This window comes from Gorilla gorilla, chromosome 15 (genome assembly GCF_029281585.2).
Source record: "Gorilla gorilla gorilla isolate KB3781 chromosome 15, NHGRI_mGorGor1-v2.1_pri, whole genome shotgun sequence".
NCBI classification, from domain to species: Eukaryota; Metazoa; Chordata; class Mammalia; order Primates; family Hominidae; genus Gorilla; species Gorilla gorilla.
In genome coordinates this window covers 19469247-19487042 of record NC_073239.2, presented here as the reverse complement: position 1 = coordinate 19487042, position 17796 = coordinate 19469247, and the positions used below count along the sequence as shown (strand labels likewise).

At 41.0% G+C, this 17796-nt stretch overlaps 1 protein-coding gene and 1 pseudogene across 4 annotated transcripts in view; one reads left to right on the top strand and one right to left on the bottom strand.

Moving 5' to 3' along the window:
- Positions 1-3663, bottom strand: part of SLC25A21 (solute carrier family 25 member 21) — a 498283-nt gene extending 494620 nt beyond the window's left edge. Inside the window, exons 1-3 of one of the 4 annotated variants that reach the window (XM_055361151.1) lie at positions 3631-3663; positions 1775-1860; positions 1141-1654 (exon numbers count right to left, since the gene is read on the bottom strand). In XM_055361151.1, coding sequence (XP_055217126.1) covers positions 1141-1210 — 70 coding nt within the window. In that variant the 5' untranslated portion in view covers positions 1211-1654; positions 1775-1860; positions 3631-3663. Of the gene's footprint in view, positions 1-1140; positions 2019-3630 lie in introns of those variants that run through there. The other 3 variants (XM_055361149.1, XM_055361150.2, XM_055361152.2) reach the window with 3 other exon arrangements.
- A 12416-nt stretch (positions 3664-16079) lies between these two features.
- Positions 16080-16177, top strand: LOC115930629 (uncharacterized; annotated as a pseudogene).
- The last annotated feature ends 1619 nt before the right edge of the window (positions 16178-17796 follow it).

Sequence of the window (17796 nt, the reverse complement as noted above, 5' to 3'; positions counted from 1 at the left end):
AGAAAGTGTACAGATTGTAAGTGACACATGTGGCTGCTTACGTTACTCCTGAGATGCAAGTAGATCATGACATAATGATAACCACTCATAACTTGCAGTAATCCCTTACAAAAAGTCCAAATTTGTTTGAAAATACAGAAACTTTTACTAGTCGAAGTTAAACATTAAACATTTTCTAGTCATTGCCTTAACAGGATTTATTAGAGTTACTATAATATAATTTATTGAAAGAATGGCTAGATTTATAAAATGTTTTCTGGTGATGAGCCAATTATGGCAATTATTTTAATTATATATTTATAATAAAAATGCATGACTGTAAGATTAAATTTTAAACCAAATCATAATTTATATTTTAAAATAGCTTTAAAATACTTGCACATAACACATCTCGTGGTTAGTAACTTTCTCCAGCTACATTTAAAAGTATTTCTTTTTTTTTTTTTTTTTTTTTTTTGAGACGGAGTTTCGCTCTGTCGCCCAGGCTGGAGTCATTTAAAAGTATTTCTAAGATTAATTACAATATTTTTTTCTAAAGGTTTATTTTTTTCCCCACAGCATAACTCTATAAATTAACGTGAGCCCATTATATCAAAGGTGTTTATGTGTGTTACATATGCATTTAATTTTAATATCCTTATTTAAGGCACGAATATCCCCAAGCAAGCACAGTATGCAATAAGAAGTCCTGTGGAGTCCTGTAAGTACTTTGATGAGGAATGCAGGATTTATGTAAGACCTGAGCGAGCTTGAAGAAAGACTCTACAATTGATAAAACTAAGTCAGACCGAACTGGATCATTTTCAAGTAAAATAGGTAGCAAGGCAAAAAGATCGCCTCAAAGTCGCTGCCCTTGGGGCTCTGCCACTTGCTTTACAGTCTAGGAACGGACAATGCCGGGAACCCGAGAGCGGCCGGCGCGGACGCCGAAGCAACTTTACTTGGGGCACACACTACTCGCAATCAACTCCCGGCCTCCTCTGCTCTCGCGCCTCTAAGGGCTCAAGCACTGCTCCGGGAGCGCGGAATTTTGAGGAAGAGGGCAGAACTTCAGTAAGGAGACCTGTCTGGGAAACGGTTTCAGGACACGCGGTGGGGAAAGCGACTAGCCTCCGGCGGGGCAGGGCGGGGTGGCCTTACCTGCAGAACCACCGGCCACGATCTGCCGAGAAGCCTCGCGCACTAAGCCGACTTCAGGCTTGGCGGACATCTTCGCCAACGGGGAGGACAAGGGAGTGGGCTAAGATGCGTCAACGAGCTCGCAGCCTGCACAGCCTACTGATGCAGAGAGCCCCGGCTGGGCTGGTCCTCAGGCGCGTTGGCTCCCTGTGGAGCAGCAATCCGGCGACTGCTGGAAAGCTAGGGTTCGAGGCGCAGATTCGTCGCGCGATCTCCGGCGCGTCGGAACCTGGCCGCAGCGCTCTTGCAGAGACGCCCTCGGCTCGGAAAATGTCTCTGGAAAGAAGACCCGCGGATGGGTTTGGGTTGGCTCACCGCAGCGGATCAGGCTTTGTCTCCTAGATTGGCGCCCACGCCCTTCTCTATCAGGAGCCTCCGGCAGTTTGTCAAACTAGACGCGTTGCGTCTGATAACTCAAGTGAAGTGACCCAGGCCTGGAGCGCCAAGTGCAAAGCGGGGAAGACCTTTGCACCTCCTGGCAAGCCAGAGCACAGTGAGGTTCAAAAGAAGGGACAAGTGAATAAATTCCTCAGTTAGTTGTCCTATAATTGTGATCTGTAGCAACTAAGTCAAAGCAAATCTAATTTACACTTACCTTACAATAGAGCTAAGGTAGTACTTTACCAAAAATGGTTTTGATTTAAGGTAAAATCATACCTCATCAACTTGAGTTTTATTTACCTAAGGACCAAAAGAAGAAAAAGCCTGGTTACAAATAGTTTCTTCTATACCCAGGTCAGTGGTTCTTAAAAGTGGTTTTAGTACCCACAGCATCAGCATAATTTGTGAATGTGTTAGGAAGTCAAATTCGTGGGTCCCACCCCGACCTAAACTGAATCAGAATCTCTGGGGATAGGGCCCAGAAACAAGTTCTCTGCTGATTGTCATGAACTTTAAAGGTTGTGAACCACTGACTTAAACAATTGAGGAACATTAAGGAACTTACAGTATATTCTCTCAATAAAATGTTTGATTATTCTTACTAGCCCCTTAGGATAGTTACCAAAACAAAACTACTAATTTATACTCTTTTAAAACTACAAGTTGCCTGTGTTATGTAGGAAAGATATAAGATTGTGAAATTTTCCAAAAATACCTGCCACACCCCTAACAGACAGGAGATGATAAGAGTAAAAGAGAGAATTGGGAGGCTTTAGAAACCCTATTGTAATATTTCTTAAAACACATTATTTATTGCTAAATATATTTAGTGTGAGCCATATAAAAATTGCCATTTGGGGAGGTCAAAAACCGTTGAATATCAGCAATTTAGTATGGTTCAATTTATGTGGTTTCTAATCAAATGTACAAAGTACAATAATTTGGTTTCATACTTGATTTTTTATTTCTTAGGCTGAGTCATTAAAAGTTGATCAGTGATATATGGCAAAATTATTTAAAGTGCTTGAGGAATTGGGGAGACTTGCTGCTTATGTGATCAGATATACAAAAATAAAGTTTTTCATTTCATTAAATATTTGATTAAAACTGCTAAGTTTGAAAATGTTTACCAAGAAATAGTTTTCAGAAATTTTGCTAACTTGATAGAATAAAGGCTTTTGAGCAATATCTTTCAGACTTTTACTAATTAAATAGGGAATCTTGAGTGCAATATAGAATCACTTATTCAACAAATATTGAGAACCTGTTATATACTAGGCATAGAAACAGAATTTCAGAGCTCATAGAAAATGTTTTCCTCATTTTTCAAAGCAGAAGCTGAGTTTTCCAAGATCACACTAGGAGTAATAGTATAGCTGGAATTCCATCACAGGATTCCTTCTTTTAATAGCAGTGGATTGTAGATTTAAATATTAACCACGGGCTAAACAAACTACATTCTGTCACACAAATACCCCCACAAATTAATTCCATTTTTTTTTAGTTTTTAAAAATTTGGTCACAACTATTAAACCCCAGTGCACACACTGAAACAGATTCTACACTGAGAGCTCACTAAGTGTTAGCACTTGCCTGGGTACTGACAATATCACTACAAATCCCTTCCCTGTGGCACTTATAATCTAATGGAGGAGATCCTACCACCTTGTAAGTAAATTTTTGCCTTCCCTACATTATCCAGGAAATGCAATAATACTTTTAGGTCAAGATTTAAAGACAATCTTTTGACATAATTATTTCCATGAGTGTCTTCCCCTCTGAAGATCTTATCCGTGGTAGGTGGGAGCAAGTTTGTATCTAAGACCCAGCCTCTAAAAAGCTCTGTGGATTCAGTCGGAAAACTCCCAGTTATCCTTGTTAAAAAGTTACTTCCTCTTTTTAACCTCTCCAGACTAGAAGAGATATCTTTGAGTGAAAAAAGCAAGACTTGATATCACATATAATCCAGTCCTATACCTCTAGAATACTAGAGGATATGGGGCCTAGGCATGAGAACATTCTAGAGCTTGGGAGTTAACAAGAGTCAATACAGAGCCAATGAGTACTCACTGTGCTAAACGCTCTGCTAAACGCTCTGATAATGGAATGTAATTCTTATCTGCAGCTAAATTTGCTCATGGCCGATATTGGAATGCTGGAAGATTTAATACTGGGAAACAATGGTAATATTTACTTGACCTATTTCAGATTCCCTAGCCTCTATCACATTGTTGTTCTATTACTGTTTTGAATAATGATGTGATATCCTAATAGGGGCAAAACTGCTAAAGTATGAAGATTATATTCTTTAAATTATTGATTTATTTAGCTGATCTTGGTTGATAATTACATGATTATTGACTTCCCTATTCTTTGTCAAGTGGCTAAAAAAACCCTTCAGGAACATAACTGGGAATCTAGGAGTTAAGAAAGCCTCTAAGCCATCAACATGCAGAAACCCATTTAGAACTAATTTTAGAACCAGTTTTTAAAAGGGTGGATATCTGATTTCTTGTTTCATATCAGGTTAGAAAGAACATATTAAAAGATAATTGGATTGTTTGGGGAGAATAGGGGAGGTTCTAGAAAAGTAAAGAGCAATCTGCAACCTTCAGGCCATATTCAACCTATCTAGTCAATTGTAGTAACAACATTCATTGACTTTACCTTCTCCCAGGAACTGGGCTAATTAAGCATTTTGTAATCCATTATCTCATTCCTGTTTTACAAAGGAGGAAACTCTGGCACTGAGATTAAGTAACTCCCCCAAAATAACACTGAGTATTCGGCTAAGGTATTAATTTGAACGTAAGTATAATTTAGAAGCCCTCTATTTGTTAGGCTACGGTTTTTTGTTTTGTTTTGTTTTGTTTTAATTTTTAAAACAATCTTTTGTAGAGACAAGGTCTTTCTATGTTGCCCTGGCTGGTCTGGAACTGCTGGACTCAAGCAATTTTCCCATCTATGCCTCCCAAAGTGCTGGGATTACAGGTGTAAGCCACACCAGGCCTAGCCAGGCTATGTTTATTATTAGACCTTCTATGATTAGGCTATATTATTAAGCTACTCTTTATGGGGGTTTTTTCTTGTCATTGTTGTTGTTGCTGCTGTTTTGTGAAATGGAGTCTTGTCCTGTTGCCCAGGCTAGAGTGCAATGGTGCTATCTCAGCTCACGTTAACCTCCGCCTCCCGGGTTCAAGCGATTCTCCTCAACCCCCTGAGTATATGGAATTACAGGTGCACACACCACACCTGGCTAATTTTTGTGTTTTTATTAGAGAAGGAGTTTCACCATGTTGGTCAAGCTGGTCTCAAACTCCTGGCCTCAAGTTATCCACCAGCCTCAGCCTCCCAAAATGCTGGGATCGCAGGCCCAGCCTGTTATTAAAAAAAAAAAAAAAAAAAAAAAAAAAAAGTCTGATAGTGAGGGCATTTTGCCAAGTTGCCTAGGCTAATCATGAATCCTGAACTCAAGCCATCCTCCCAACTTGGCCTTCTAAAATGTTGGGATTATGGGTGTGAGCCCCGGCCAGCATGAATTTTCTAAGTCAGACCAAAGAACTATTGACAGATAATTTTTTGTTGAAGGAGGCTGTTCTGTGCATTGTTGGATATTTAGCAGCATCCCTGACCTCAATCCAATAGATGCCAGTAGCAACTCCCTCCTGATTATGATAACCAAAAATGTCTCCAGACATTGCCAAGTGTTCCAAAGGTCACTTCTCTGATATCATTTTATTTAACTTTCCAACATTTGGGAAAAAAAAAAAAAACCTGACCACCCTTTGTTTAAAAACTTTCTTTTCTGTGTCAAAATTAAAGGGCTGGGCACAGTGGCTCACGACTATAATCCCAGCACTTTGGGAGGCTGAGACAGGCAGATCACATGAGGTCAGGAGTTCCAGACCAGCCTGACCAACATGGAGAAACCCCGTCCCTACTAAAAATACAAAATTAGCCAGGTGTGGTGGCATGTGCGTGTAATCCCAGCTACTCAGGAGGCTGAGGCAGGAGAATCGCTTGAACCTGGGAGGCGGAGGTTGCAGTGAGCCCAGATTGTGCCATTGCAATCCAGCCTTGACAACAAGAGCGAAACTCTGTCTCAAAAAACAAAACAAAACAAAAAAAAAAAAACAACAAAACAAAACAAAAAAAAAAACTTTCTCCTCTTGGCTTCTATGATACCACACTTTCCTGTATTTCTTACTTCTGTGTGGTCTGATCTTGTTTTTTCTGTTTTCCTCCTACTATACCTAATATCTATGGGAGTGCTCCAGATGTTGGGTATATACTCTCTTCTTTTGTTTATCCATATTCTCTTCTCAGGTAAACTCATCCAGGGCCTTAGTTAAAAGTAATTTTTATACACTGATGACTCCCCAGTTCTTATTTCCAGCCGTGGAAATAACCAACGTCCCTGAATCTCCAGAATTATGTATCCAGTTATTTATATCTTTACTTGAGTATCAAAAAAAAGATAGTTTGCCCTACGCAATGGCTCCCCACCCCATGCGGCAGAAGGATCCCTTGAGGAAAGGAGTTCAAGGCTGCAGTGAACTATGACTATGATAGTGCCACTGCACTCTAGCCTGGGCAACAGAGAGACTCTGTCTCTAAAAAAAAAAAAAGAAAAGAAAAAGAGATAGCTTAATTTTAACAGAACTTTTGATTGCTGAACCCCAAACCCTTTTTTCCCCATATATTTCCTATTTCTGAAAATGGCATCACTATCCATCGAATAGTTCTAGCCAAAAACCTAGTACTCGTGCCTGATTTTCTTATCTCTCCACATCTAGCCCATCAGCATACCCTGTAAACTTTACCTTCAAATACATCCTGATTTTGTTCACGTCTATCTCCATTGCAACCACCTGTGTTCCAGCCATAGTATGTTTTACCTGGACTACTGGAATCATTTCCTAATTATTCTCTTGGCCCTTATAGTCTCCACTCAGTATTCAGCATTTTTTTTTATTTTTTTGAGATGGAGTCTCACTCTGTTGCCCAGGCTGGAGTGCAGTGGTGCAAACTCGGCTCACTGCAACTTCTGCCTCGGGTTCAAGTGATTCTCCCCAGTAGCTGAGATTACAGGCGCCCACCACCACACCCGGCTAATTTTTGTATTTTTAGTAGAGATGGGGTTTCACCGAGTTGGCCAGGCTGGTCTCATACATCTGACCTCAAGTGATCCACCCATCTCAGCCTCCCAAAGTGCTGGGATCACAGGCATGAGCCACTGTGCCCAGCCAGTAATCAGCATATTTTTTAACATATAGTAGATCATGACAGTACCTTGTTTAAAAATCCTCCAAAGGGCACAGTAGCCCATCCCAGCACTTTGGGAGCCCAAGTGGGGGCAGATCGCTTGAGCCAAGGAGTTCAACACTAGCCTGGGCAACATGGTAAAACCCTGGCTTTACAAACAAACAACAACAACAAAAATCCTCCAAAGGTTTTCAGTTGCCCTAAAAACCAAATCAAACTTATAACGGTCCTTTCAGGGCTCTGTATGAACAGCTCATTTCTATGTCTTTGTCTCATACTGTTTTGCCTCTGATCCAAACACAATGGTTTTCTTTCTGAATTTGAATATTTCAAGCTTGATCTGCCTCATGGATTTTGCATTTGATGTTTATTTGCCAGGAATATTCTTCCCCTTCCCATGGCTAATTTCTTCTTTTCTTTTCTTTTTTTTTTTTTTTTTTGAGATGGGGTCTCACTCTGTCCCCCAGGCTGGAGTGCAGTTGCACGATCTCGGCTCACTGCAACCTCCGCCTCCCGGACTCAAGCAATTCTGCCTCAGCCTCCCAAGAAGCTGGGATTACAGGCAGTTGCCATGAAGCTTGGCTAATTTTTGTATTTTTACTAGAAACAGGGTTTCACCATGTTGGCCAGGCTGGTCTCAAACTCCTGACTTCGGGTGATCTGCCAGCCTCGGCCTCCCAAAGTGCTAGGATTACAGGCATAAGCCACCATGCCCAGCTGATTCTTCTTATCAGAAAGGTGTCAATGTCATTGTAGTGGATGATTTTGGTGCCCCACCCAGATCCCTTTACTAAGCTGGCCTGCCCATACCAGCTGCTGTGAGTGTTGATGGCTATGGACTCATAGTTAATTTATTTTCTAGAGAAATGTCCTGTATTAGTCTGTTTTCACACTGCTGATAAAGACATACCCAAGACTGGGTAATTTATAAAGAAAAAAGTTTAATGGACTCACAGTTCCACGTGGCTGGGGAGGGCTCATAATCATCTCAGAAAGTGAAAGGCATGTTTCACATGGAGGCAGGCAAGAGAAGAGCATGACAGCAAAGTGAAAGGGGTTTCCCCTTATAAAACCATCAGATCTCGTGAGACTTATTCACTACCATGAGAATGGTACGCAGTGGGGGAACCACCCCCATGATTCAATTATCTCCCAGTGGGTCCCTCCCACAACATGAGGGAATTATGGAGCTAGAATTCAAGATGAGATTTGGGTGGGGACACAGCCAAACCATATCATGCCCTCAGCCAAAGAGAAGCTTGTGAAGTCACACACATCACTACCTTACCTGGGAGGTTACATATGTCACCATTTCCCACTTCCCTATGCTGGAGGCAACCCCATAGCCAATGACTGACTGAAATAAAAAGGGGAACAAAATGCTTACCTTGCCTTAAGGTGGGACCAATACAGTAGTCCTTATCTACTGGGAGGAATACATTTCAAGACCACCAGTAGATGCCTGAAACAGCAAATAGTACATTTTTTTCCTATACATATGTATCTATGATAAAGTGTAATTTTTAAATTGGGCACAGTAAGGCTGGGCTCAGTGGCTCACACTTGTAATCTCAGCACTTTGGGAGGCCGAGGCAGGTGGATGGCCTGAGGTCAGGAATTCGAGACCAGCCTGGCCAACATGGTGAAACCCCATCTCTACTAAAAATATAAAATTAGCTGAGCATGGTGGCACATGCCTGTAATCCCACCTACTTGGGAGGCTGAGACAGGAGACTTGCTGGAACCTGGGAGGCGGAGGTTGCAGTGCGCCGGGATTGCACCATTGCACTCCAGCCTGGGCAACAAGAGTGAAACTCCGTCTCAAAAAAAAAAAAAAAATTGGGCACAGGGGCACAGTAAGAGATTAACAAAAATAATAAAGCAATTACAATAATATACTGTAATAAAAATTATGTGAATATGGCCTCTTTCTCTCTCAAAGTATCTTACTGTACTGTACTCAACCTTCTTCTTGTGATGATGTGAAATGATAAAATGCCTACATGATAAAATGAAGTGAGGTGAATGACATAGCCATTGTGACATAGCATTAGGCTAATACCGACCTTCTGACCATACATAAGAAGGAGGATCATCTGCTTCTTGGTGATTCTGGGTCATAGAGCAATGATGATGTGCATGGATGTCAGGAGCAATGACTAACAGGTTGGGTAGTGTATACATCATGGATAATGCTGGATAAAGGCATGATTCACATCCGAGGCAGGACAGAATGTGATGGCCAAATATTTTATTATGCACTCGAAGAACACAATTTAATACTCATGAATTGTTTATTTCTGGGATTTTCCATTTAATATTTTTGGACCACGGTTGACTGCAGGTAACTGAAACTGTGTAAAGCAAAACTGCAAATAATGAGAGACTACTGTACTGTGTTGCAACTCATGCTCCAAGGCTGCCTTTGGACCTGGCTAAGGTTAAACTATAGCTGAGATGGTATCTTTGCTTACCTTTGCAAGAAATCTGTCCATTTCATGTAAGTTATCAAGTTTATTGGCATAAAATTTTAATAATACTCCTCTTTTAATATCTGTACAATTTGTAGTGATGTCGCTTCTTTAATTTCTGATATTGGTAGTCTTCTGTCTTTTTTTCTTTTTTTAATTAACCTTCATTTATGTGGGTATGTCTCCTCTATTTCTTGATCACTTAATTTTATTGGTATTATCAGAGAACCAGGTTTTAATTTCATTCATTTTTCTGTATTGCTTTCCTGTTTTCTATTATACTGATTTCTATTCTTATAATTATTATTTCCATTCTCTCATTTACTCTATTTTATTTTGTTCTTTATTAGTTTCTTGAGGTGGAAGCTAAGGTTATTGAGGCTATTCTTTTCTAATATTGGTGTCTAGTACTATAAATTTCTTCTAAGTACTGCTTTATAGACATCCCACAAATTTTGATTTTTTTCATTAATCGAAATTATAGGACTTTCCTTTTTTTTTTTTTTTTTTTGAGGCGGAGTTTTCCTCTTGTTGTCCAGGCTGGAGTGCAATGGTGCGATCTTGGCTCACTACAACCTCTGCCTCCCGGGCTCAAGCAATTCTCCCACCTCAGCCTCCGGAGTAGCTGGTACTACAGGCACATGCCACCAGGCCCGGCTAATTTTATTTATTTATTTATTTATTTATTTATTTATTTATTTATTTATTTATTTATTTGTGTTTTAGAGTCTCACTCTATCTCCCAGGCTGGAATACAGTGGTGCGATCTGGGCTCACTGCAACCTCCACCTCCTGGTTCAAGCAATTCTCATGTCTCAGCCTCTGAGTAGCTGGGATTACAGGCACTTGCCACCACTCCTGGCTAATGTTTGTATTTTTAGTAGAGATGGGGCTTTGCCATGTTGACCAGGCTGGTCTCGATCTCCTGACCTCAGGCGATCCAACCGTCTCTGCCCACCAAAGTGCTGGGATTACAGGAGTGAGTCACCGCGCCCGGCGGATTTTACTTTTTTAGAGAAGTTTTAGGTTTCCAGAAAAATTGAGCAGACAGCTGGGCGTGGTGGCTCAGCATGTAATCCTAGCACTTTGGGAAGCTGAGGTGGACAGACAGATCGCTTGAGCCCAGGAGTTTAAGACCAGCCTGGGCAACATGGCGAAATCCCATTTCTACTAAAACTACAAGAAAACAGCCGGCATGGTGGCTCAGGCCTGTAGTCCTAGCTGCTTGGCAGGCTGAGGTGGGAGGATTTCTTGAGTCCAGGAGGTTGAGGCTACAGTGAGCCAAGATTGCATCACTGCATTCCAGCATGGGCAACAGAGGGAGAACCTATCTCAAAAAACAAAAAACAAACAAACAAAACAGACAAACAAACAAAATATTGAGCAGAAAGTAGAGTTCTTATATACCTTTCCATCTGCACCCCATAGGGTTTTCTCTTATTGCTAACATCATGCATAAGTATAGTGCATTTTGTACCTTAATGAATCAATATTGATACATTAATATTAAAGTTCATAGTTTACATTAGGGTTCACTTTTTGTGTTGCGCAGTTCCTTAGGTTTTGACAAATGGTGGTTTCACTTTTTATCAGTTTAAAATGCTTAGAAATTTTCCTTTTGATTTCTTCTTTGTCTCATGGGTGATCTGGAAACTTGTTATTTAGTTTCCCTTGGAGATTTTCCAAATAGCATTCTCCTATAAATACCTAGTTTACTGAACTCTGGTCAAAGAACATAGTCTATATGATTGGAATCTTTTAAAATGTATTCGTGTTTGTTTTATGGCCTTGATTATGGTCTGTCTTTGTAATTATTCCATGTGAATCTGAAAATAATGTGTATTCTGCTGTTGATAGGTGGTCTGTTCTATAAATGTCAATTAGACAAGTTGGTTGATACTGTTGTTCAAGTCTTCTGTATCGTTACTGATTTTCTGTCTGCGTGTTCTATGAATTATTGAGAGATAAGTGCTGAAATCATTAATTGTGGATTTATTCCCGTAGTTCTAAAACACTTGGAATCATGTATTTTGAAGCTCTGTTATTAGATATTTAAGAAAGGGAATAGTGGAGGGCAGAGAATCTGATGCTGAGATCAGGAAGGAGACTGAGTTAGTTTTTTTTTGTTTTTGTTTTTGTTTTTGAGACGGAGTCTTGCTCTGTCGCCCAGGCTGGAGTGCAGTGGCGCGATCTTGGCTCACTGCAAGCTCCGCCTCCCAGGTTCACGCCATTCTCCTGCCTCAGCCTCCCAAGTAGCTGGGACTACAGGCGCCCGCCACCACGCCCGGCTAATTTTTTGTATTTTTAGTAGAGACGGGTTTTCACCGTGTTAGCCAAGATGGTATCGATATCCTGACCTCGTGATCCTCCCGCCTCAGCCTCCCAAAGTGCTGGGATTACAGGCGTGAGCCACCGTGCCCAGCCCTTTTTTTTTTTTAATTACATATGTGATAACTGAAAATGAATCATGAAAGGATACCAATTGGGGAGGATCAAATAAATGGTTCACAGATGACATGATTATCTATGTAGAAAAATTCCAAGAAGTCAATTTTTAAAATTCTCCCAAAACTAATAAGTTATCGTAGCAAGGTTGCTTGATACAGCTTAATATTTTGGAAACCAATTGTTTTCCTACACGCTAGCAATAAACCACTGGAATTTGAAATTAAAAATACAGTGCTGTGTACATTCGTGCCAAAAAAATGAAGTACTTAGGAATAAATCTAACAAAATATGGACAAGACCTAACAAAACTCTGATGAAAGAAAGAAAATATAAATAAATAGATATTCTATGTTCATGAATAGGAAGGCTCACTATGATGTCACTAGATGTCAGTTCTTACCGATTGGATTTATAGATTCAATGCAATTCAGCCAAAATCTCAGTAAGTTATTTTGTGGAAATCAACAAACTGATTCTAAATTTTATATGGAAAGGCAAAAGACCCAAAATAAAACAATACTGAAGATAGAGAATAAAGAGGACTGATCTACTGACTTCAAGACTTACTGAAAAGCTACAATAATCAAGAACAAACAGGTCAGTGGAATAGAATAGAAAGTCCAGAAATAGGCTGGAGACGTTGGCTCACACCTATAATCCCAGCATTTTGAGAGGCCGAGGCAGGCAGATCACTTGAGGTCAGAAGTTCGAGACTAGCCTGGCCAACATGGTGAAACCCCGTCTCTACCAAAAATACAAAAGTTAGCCAGGTGTGGTGGCATGTGCCTGTAATCCCAGCTACTCAGGAGGCTGAGGCACAAGCATCGCTTGAACCTGGGAGGTGGAGGTTGCAGTGAACCCAGACCACGCCACTGCACAATAGACTGGGCAACAGAGTGAGATTCTGTCTCAAAAAAAAAAAAAAAAAAAAAAAAGAAAGTCCAGAAATAGACCCCACCAATACAGTCAATTGATCTTTGACGAAGAAAAAAAAGCAATTCAATGGAGAAAGGATAGTCTTTTCAACAAATGGTGCTGGAACGATTGGACATCAACATGCAAAAAAATGGCTCTAGACAATGGCCTTATTCCTTCATAAAAATTAATGAAAAACAACTCACAAACCTAAATATGAGACACTCAATGACAAAACTTTTATAACATTTGAGAACATCTAGGTGATCTTCACTTAGCAACGAGTTTTTAGATTCAACACCAAAAACATGATTCATGAATGAAGAAAGTGGTAAGTTGGACTGTTCATTAAAATTAAAAATTTCTGCTCTGTGAAAGACACTATTAAAAGAATGAAAAAACAAGCCACAGAATGGGAGACAATATTTACAAAATACATACCTGTTGAAGGATATGTATCTCAAATATACAGAGTCTTAAAACTCAGCATTAAAAAACAAGCAACCAATTGTACAACATGGTGACTACAGTTAATGACAATATATTGTATTTTTGAAAAATACTTACAGTAGATTTGTTTGTTTGTTTGTTTGTTTTTTGAGATGGAGTCTTACTCTGTCACCCAGGTTGGAGTGCAGTGGCACAATTTCAGCTCACTGCAACCTCCGCCTCCTGGGTTCAAGCGATTCTCCTGCCTCAGCCTCCTGAGTAGCTGGGATTACAGGCATGCGCCACCACACCCGGCTAATTTTTGTATTTTTAGTAGAGGCGGGGTTTTGACATGTTGGCCAGGCTGGTCTTGAACTCCTGACCTCAACTGATGTGCCTGCCTCGGCCTCCTAAAATGCCGAGATTAGAGGTTTGAGCCACCATACCCGGCCTTAGAGAGTAGATTTTAAGTATTCTCACCAAAATAAATAAATAATAAATAAGTAAATAAATAACTATGAGGTAATACATGTGTTAATTAGCTAGATATAACAATTTCAAAATGTATTTTATTTTATTTATTTTTATTTATTTATTTTTGAGACAGAGTCTCACTGTGTTGCCCAGGCTAGAGTGCAGTGGCGCAATTTGGGTTCACTGCAACATCCACCTCTAGGGTTCCACAATTCTCCTGCCTCAGCTGCCCAAGTTGCTGGGATACAGGTGCCTGCCACCATGCCTAGCTAATTTTTGTAGTTTTTGTAGAGATGGGGTTTCACCATGATGGGCAGGCTGGTCTTGAACTCCTGACCTCAAGTAATCTGCCCATCTTGGCCTCCCAAAGTGCTGGGATTACAGGTGTAAGCCACCGTGTCCGGCCTTAGAGAGTAGATTTTACGTATTCTCACCAAAAAAGAGATAACTTTGTGAGGTAACACGTGTTAATTAGCTAGCTTTAGCCATTTCACAAGGCATATATATTTTAAAACATCATATTTTACATGAGAAGCATGTAAATTTGTTTTGTTTTGTTTTGTTTCGTTTTGTTTTGTTGATATGGAGTCTTGCTCTGTCACTCAGGCTTGAGTGCAGTGGTGCAATCTCGGCTCACTGCAACCTCTGCCTCCCCGGTTCAAGTGATTCTCCTGCCTCAGACTCCTAAGTAGCTGGGATTACAGGCGCATGCCACCAGGTCTGGCTAATTTTTGTATTTTTAGTAGAGACAGGGTTTCACCATGTTGGTCAGGCTGGTCTCGAACTCCCGACCTCATCATCTGCCTGCCTTGGCCTCCCAAAGTGCTGGGATTACATGTGTGAGCCACCGTGCCTGGCCGAGAAGTATGTAAAATTTTATCTGCCAATTTTAAAAACTGCAAAGTCATTTTCTAGTAAGGTTGAGCCAAGTTATATGTCTAACGGCAGTGTTTGAGAGTATCCATCTAACCTTATCTTCCTTGCAGTGAATAATTTAAAAAAAAAGGATGTGATATAAATGTATGTATGTAACATATAATTATAAGCCAATTTGGATGGCAAAAAAAGAAAGGGGCTAGGGCTAGGGTTTTCACTGCCAGAAAAAAACCAGCAATCCAATTATGGCCCAAATAATCAAAAACAGGCAAAATGATGTGAATGGACACCTCACCAAAGAAGATAATACAGAAGGCAAACAAGTACATGAAAAGGTGCTGAACACTACACAGTATTCCACTAGGGAATTGCAAATTATAACAACAAGAAAATACCATTATACATCTATGAGAATGCAGAAAACCCAAATCACTGACGACAAATGCTGGTGAGGATGTGCAGAAACAAGAACTCTCAATCATTGCTGGGGGGAATGCAAAATACTACCTCCACTCTGGAATACAGTATGGCAGTTTCTTACAAAACCAAACATGCTATTAACATATAATCCAGCAATTGCACTCCTTGGTATTCACCCAAATGAGTTGAAAACTTATGTTTACACAAATATAAAACATATATTTACACACATATAAAAATACATAGATGTCTATAGCAGCTTTATTCATAATTGCCAAAACTTGGAAGCAACCAAGAAGTCTTTCAATAGGTGAATGGAGGCCGGGTGCAGTGGCCCACGTCTGTAATCTAAACATTTTGGGAGGCTGAAGGGGATGAATCACTTGAGCTCAGGAGTTCAAGACCAGCCTGGGCAACATGGCAAAACCGTGTCTATACAAAAAATACAAAAATTTAGCCTGGTGTGGTGGCATACACCTGTAGTCTCAACTACTCAGGGGCACTGAGACAGGAGAATTGCTTGAGTCCAGGAGGTCGAGGCTGCAGTGAGCCGAGATTGTGCCACTGCACTCCGGCCTAGATGACAGAGTGAGACCCTGTCTAAAAAAAAAAAAAAAACCCCACAGAGGAAAAGAAAAGAAAAAAAAAGGTGAATGAATAAGCAAATACTGTTCAGCCATAAAAAGATAGGAGCTGCTGGGAGCAATGGAATCCCAGCACTTTGGGAGACTAAGGTGGGAGCATTTCTTGAGCCCATGAGTTTAAGAGCAGCCTGGGCAATATAGTGAGACCCTGTCTGTAGCAAAAATAAAATAAAATATAATAAATAAATAAATAAACAAACATGAACTATCAAGTCTTGAGAAGATATGGAGGAAACTTAAATACATATTGCTTAGTAAAAGAAGCCAATCTAAGAAAGCTGTATGCTGTACGATGCCAACTATATGACATTCAGGAAAAGGCAAAAGCTATACAGACAGTACAAGAAAAAAAAAGAGTGGTTGCCAGAGGGGTGTGGGAGAGTGAGAGATGAATAGATGAACACAAGGGATTTTTAGGACATTGAAACTATTCTGTATGATACTGTAATAGTAAATACATGACAGAGTGCTGTTGGCAAACTCTATAAAACTGTACAACACCAAGAACAAGCCACAATGTAAATACAGACTTTAGTTAATAATGTATCCATATTGGTTCATCATTTGTAACAAACACTAATGCAGGGGTCTAAAGCACATAAAATTGGAACAATACAGAGAAGATTAGGCCCCTGCACAAGCATGACACAAATTTGTGAAGTGTTCCATATTAAAAAAATAAATTTAAAAATAAAACAAAAAATAATAAGGGAAACTCTGGGGGTGACATGATATAAGATAACTTCTGTACTATCCGATCACTTTTCTTTCTTTTTCTTTAGAGACAGGGTCTCATTCTGTTGCCAAGGCTAGAGCACAGTGCTGTGACCATAGCTCACTGCAACCTCGAATTCCCAGGCTTGTACTGATCCTCCCCTCTCCGGCTGCCAAGCAGCTGGGACTACAGATATGAGCCACCATGCCTGGCTTTTTTTTTTTTTTTAATTTCTTATAGAGACATGGTCTCACTATGTTGCCCAGACTGGTCTCCAATTCCTGGGTTCAAGTGATCCTCCTAACTTGGCCTTCCAAAATGACTGGATTACAGGCATGAGCCACTGTGTCCAGCCTCACCTTTCTTTAAAGCTAAAGCTGCTTTAAAAAAAAAAAAAAAAAAGCCTATTGGAGTCGCTTTCAAGATGGCCGAAGAGGAACAGTTCTGGTCTGCAGGTTTGAGCGAGATTGACACAGAAGATGGGTGATTTCTGCATTTCCAACTGAGGTACCTGGTTCATCTCATTGGGACTGGTTGGACAGTGGGTGCATCCCACGGAGGGTTAACCAAAGCAGGATGGGGCATCGTCTCACCCGGGAAGTGCAAGGGGTTGGGGGATTTCCCTTTCCTAGCCAAGGGAAGCTGTGAGTGACTGTACCTGGAGGAATGGTACACTTCTGCCCAAATACTGTGCTTTTCCCATGGTCTTTGCAACTGGCAGACCAGAAGATTCCCTCCCATGCCTGGCTCAGTGGGTCCCACACCCACGGAGCCCTGCTTGCTGCTAGCGCAGCAGTCTGAGACAGACCTGGGATGCTGGATCTTGGTGGGGGTAGGGATGTCCACCATTGCTGAGGTTTGAGTAGGCAGTTCTATGCTCACAGTGTAAACAAAGCGGCAGGGAATCTTGAACTGGGTGGAGCCCACTGCAGCTCAGCAAGGCCTACTGCCTCTCTAGATTCCACCTCTGGGGGCAGGACATATCTGAACAAAAGGCAGCAGAGAGCTTCTGCAGACTTAAACGTCCCTGCCTGACAGCTCTGAAGAGAGCAGTGGTTCTCCCAGCATGGTGTTTGAGCTCTGAAAATGGACAGACTGCCTCCTCAAGTGGGTCCCTGACCCGCATGTAGCTTGACTAGGAGACACCTCCCAGTAGGGGCCGACAGACACCTCATACAGACGGGTGCCCCTCTGGGACGAAGCTTCCAGAGGAAGGATCAGACAGCAATATTTGCTATTCTGCAGCCTCTGCTGGTGATACCCAGGCAAACAGGGTCTTGAGTGGATCTTGCTGAGTAGGCCTAGCCTCAGCAAACCCCAACAAACCTGCAGCTGAGGGGCCTGTCTGTTAGAAGGAAAACTAACAAACAGAAAGGAATAGCATCAACATCAACAAAAAGGACACCCACACCAAAACCCCATCTGTAGGTCACCAACATGAAAGACCAAAGGTAGACAAAACCACAAAGATGGGGAGAAACCAGAGCAGAAAGGCTGAAAATTCCAAAAACCAGAACACCTCTTCTCCTCCAAAGGATCACAACTCCTCGCCAGCAAGGAACACAAACCGGATGGAGAA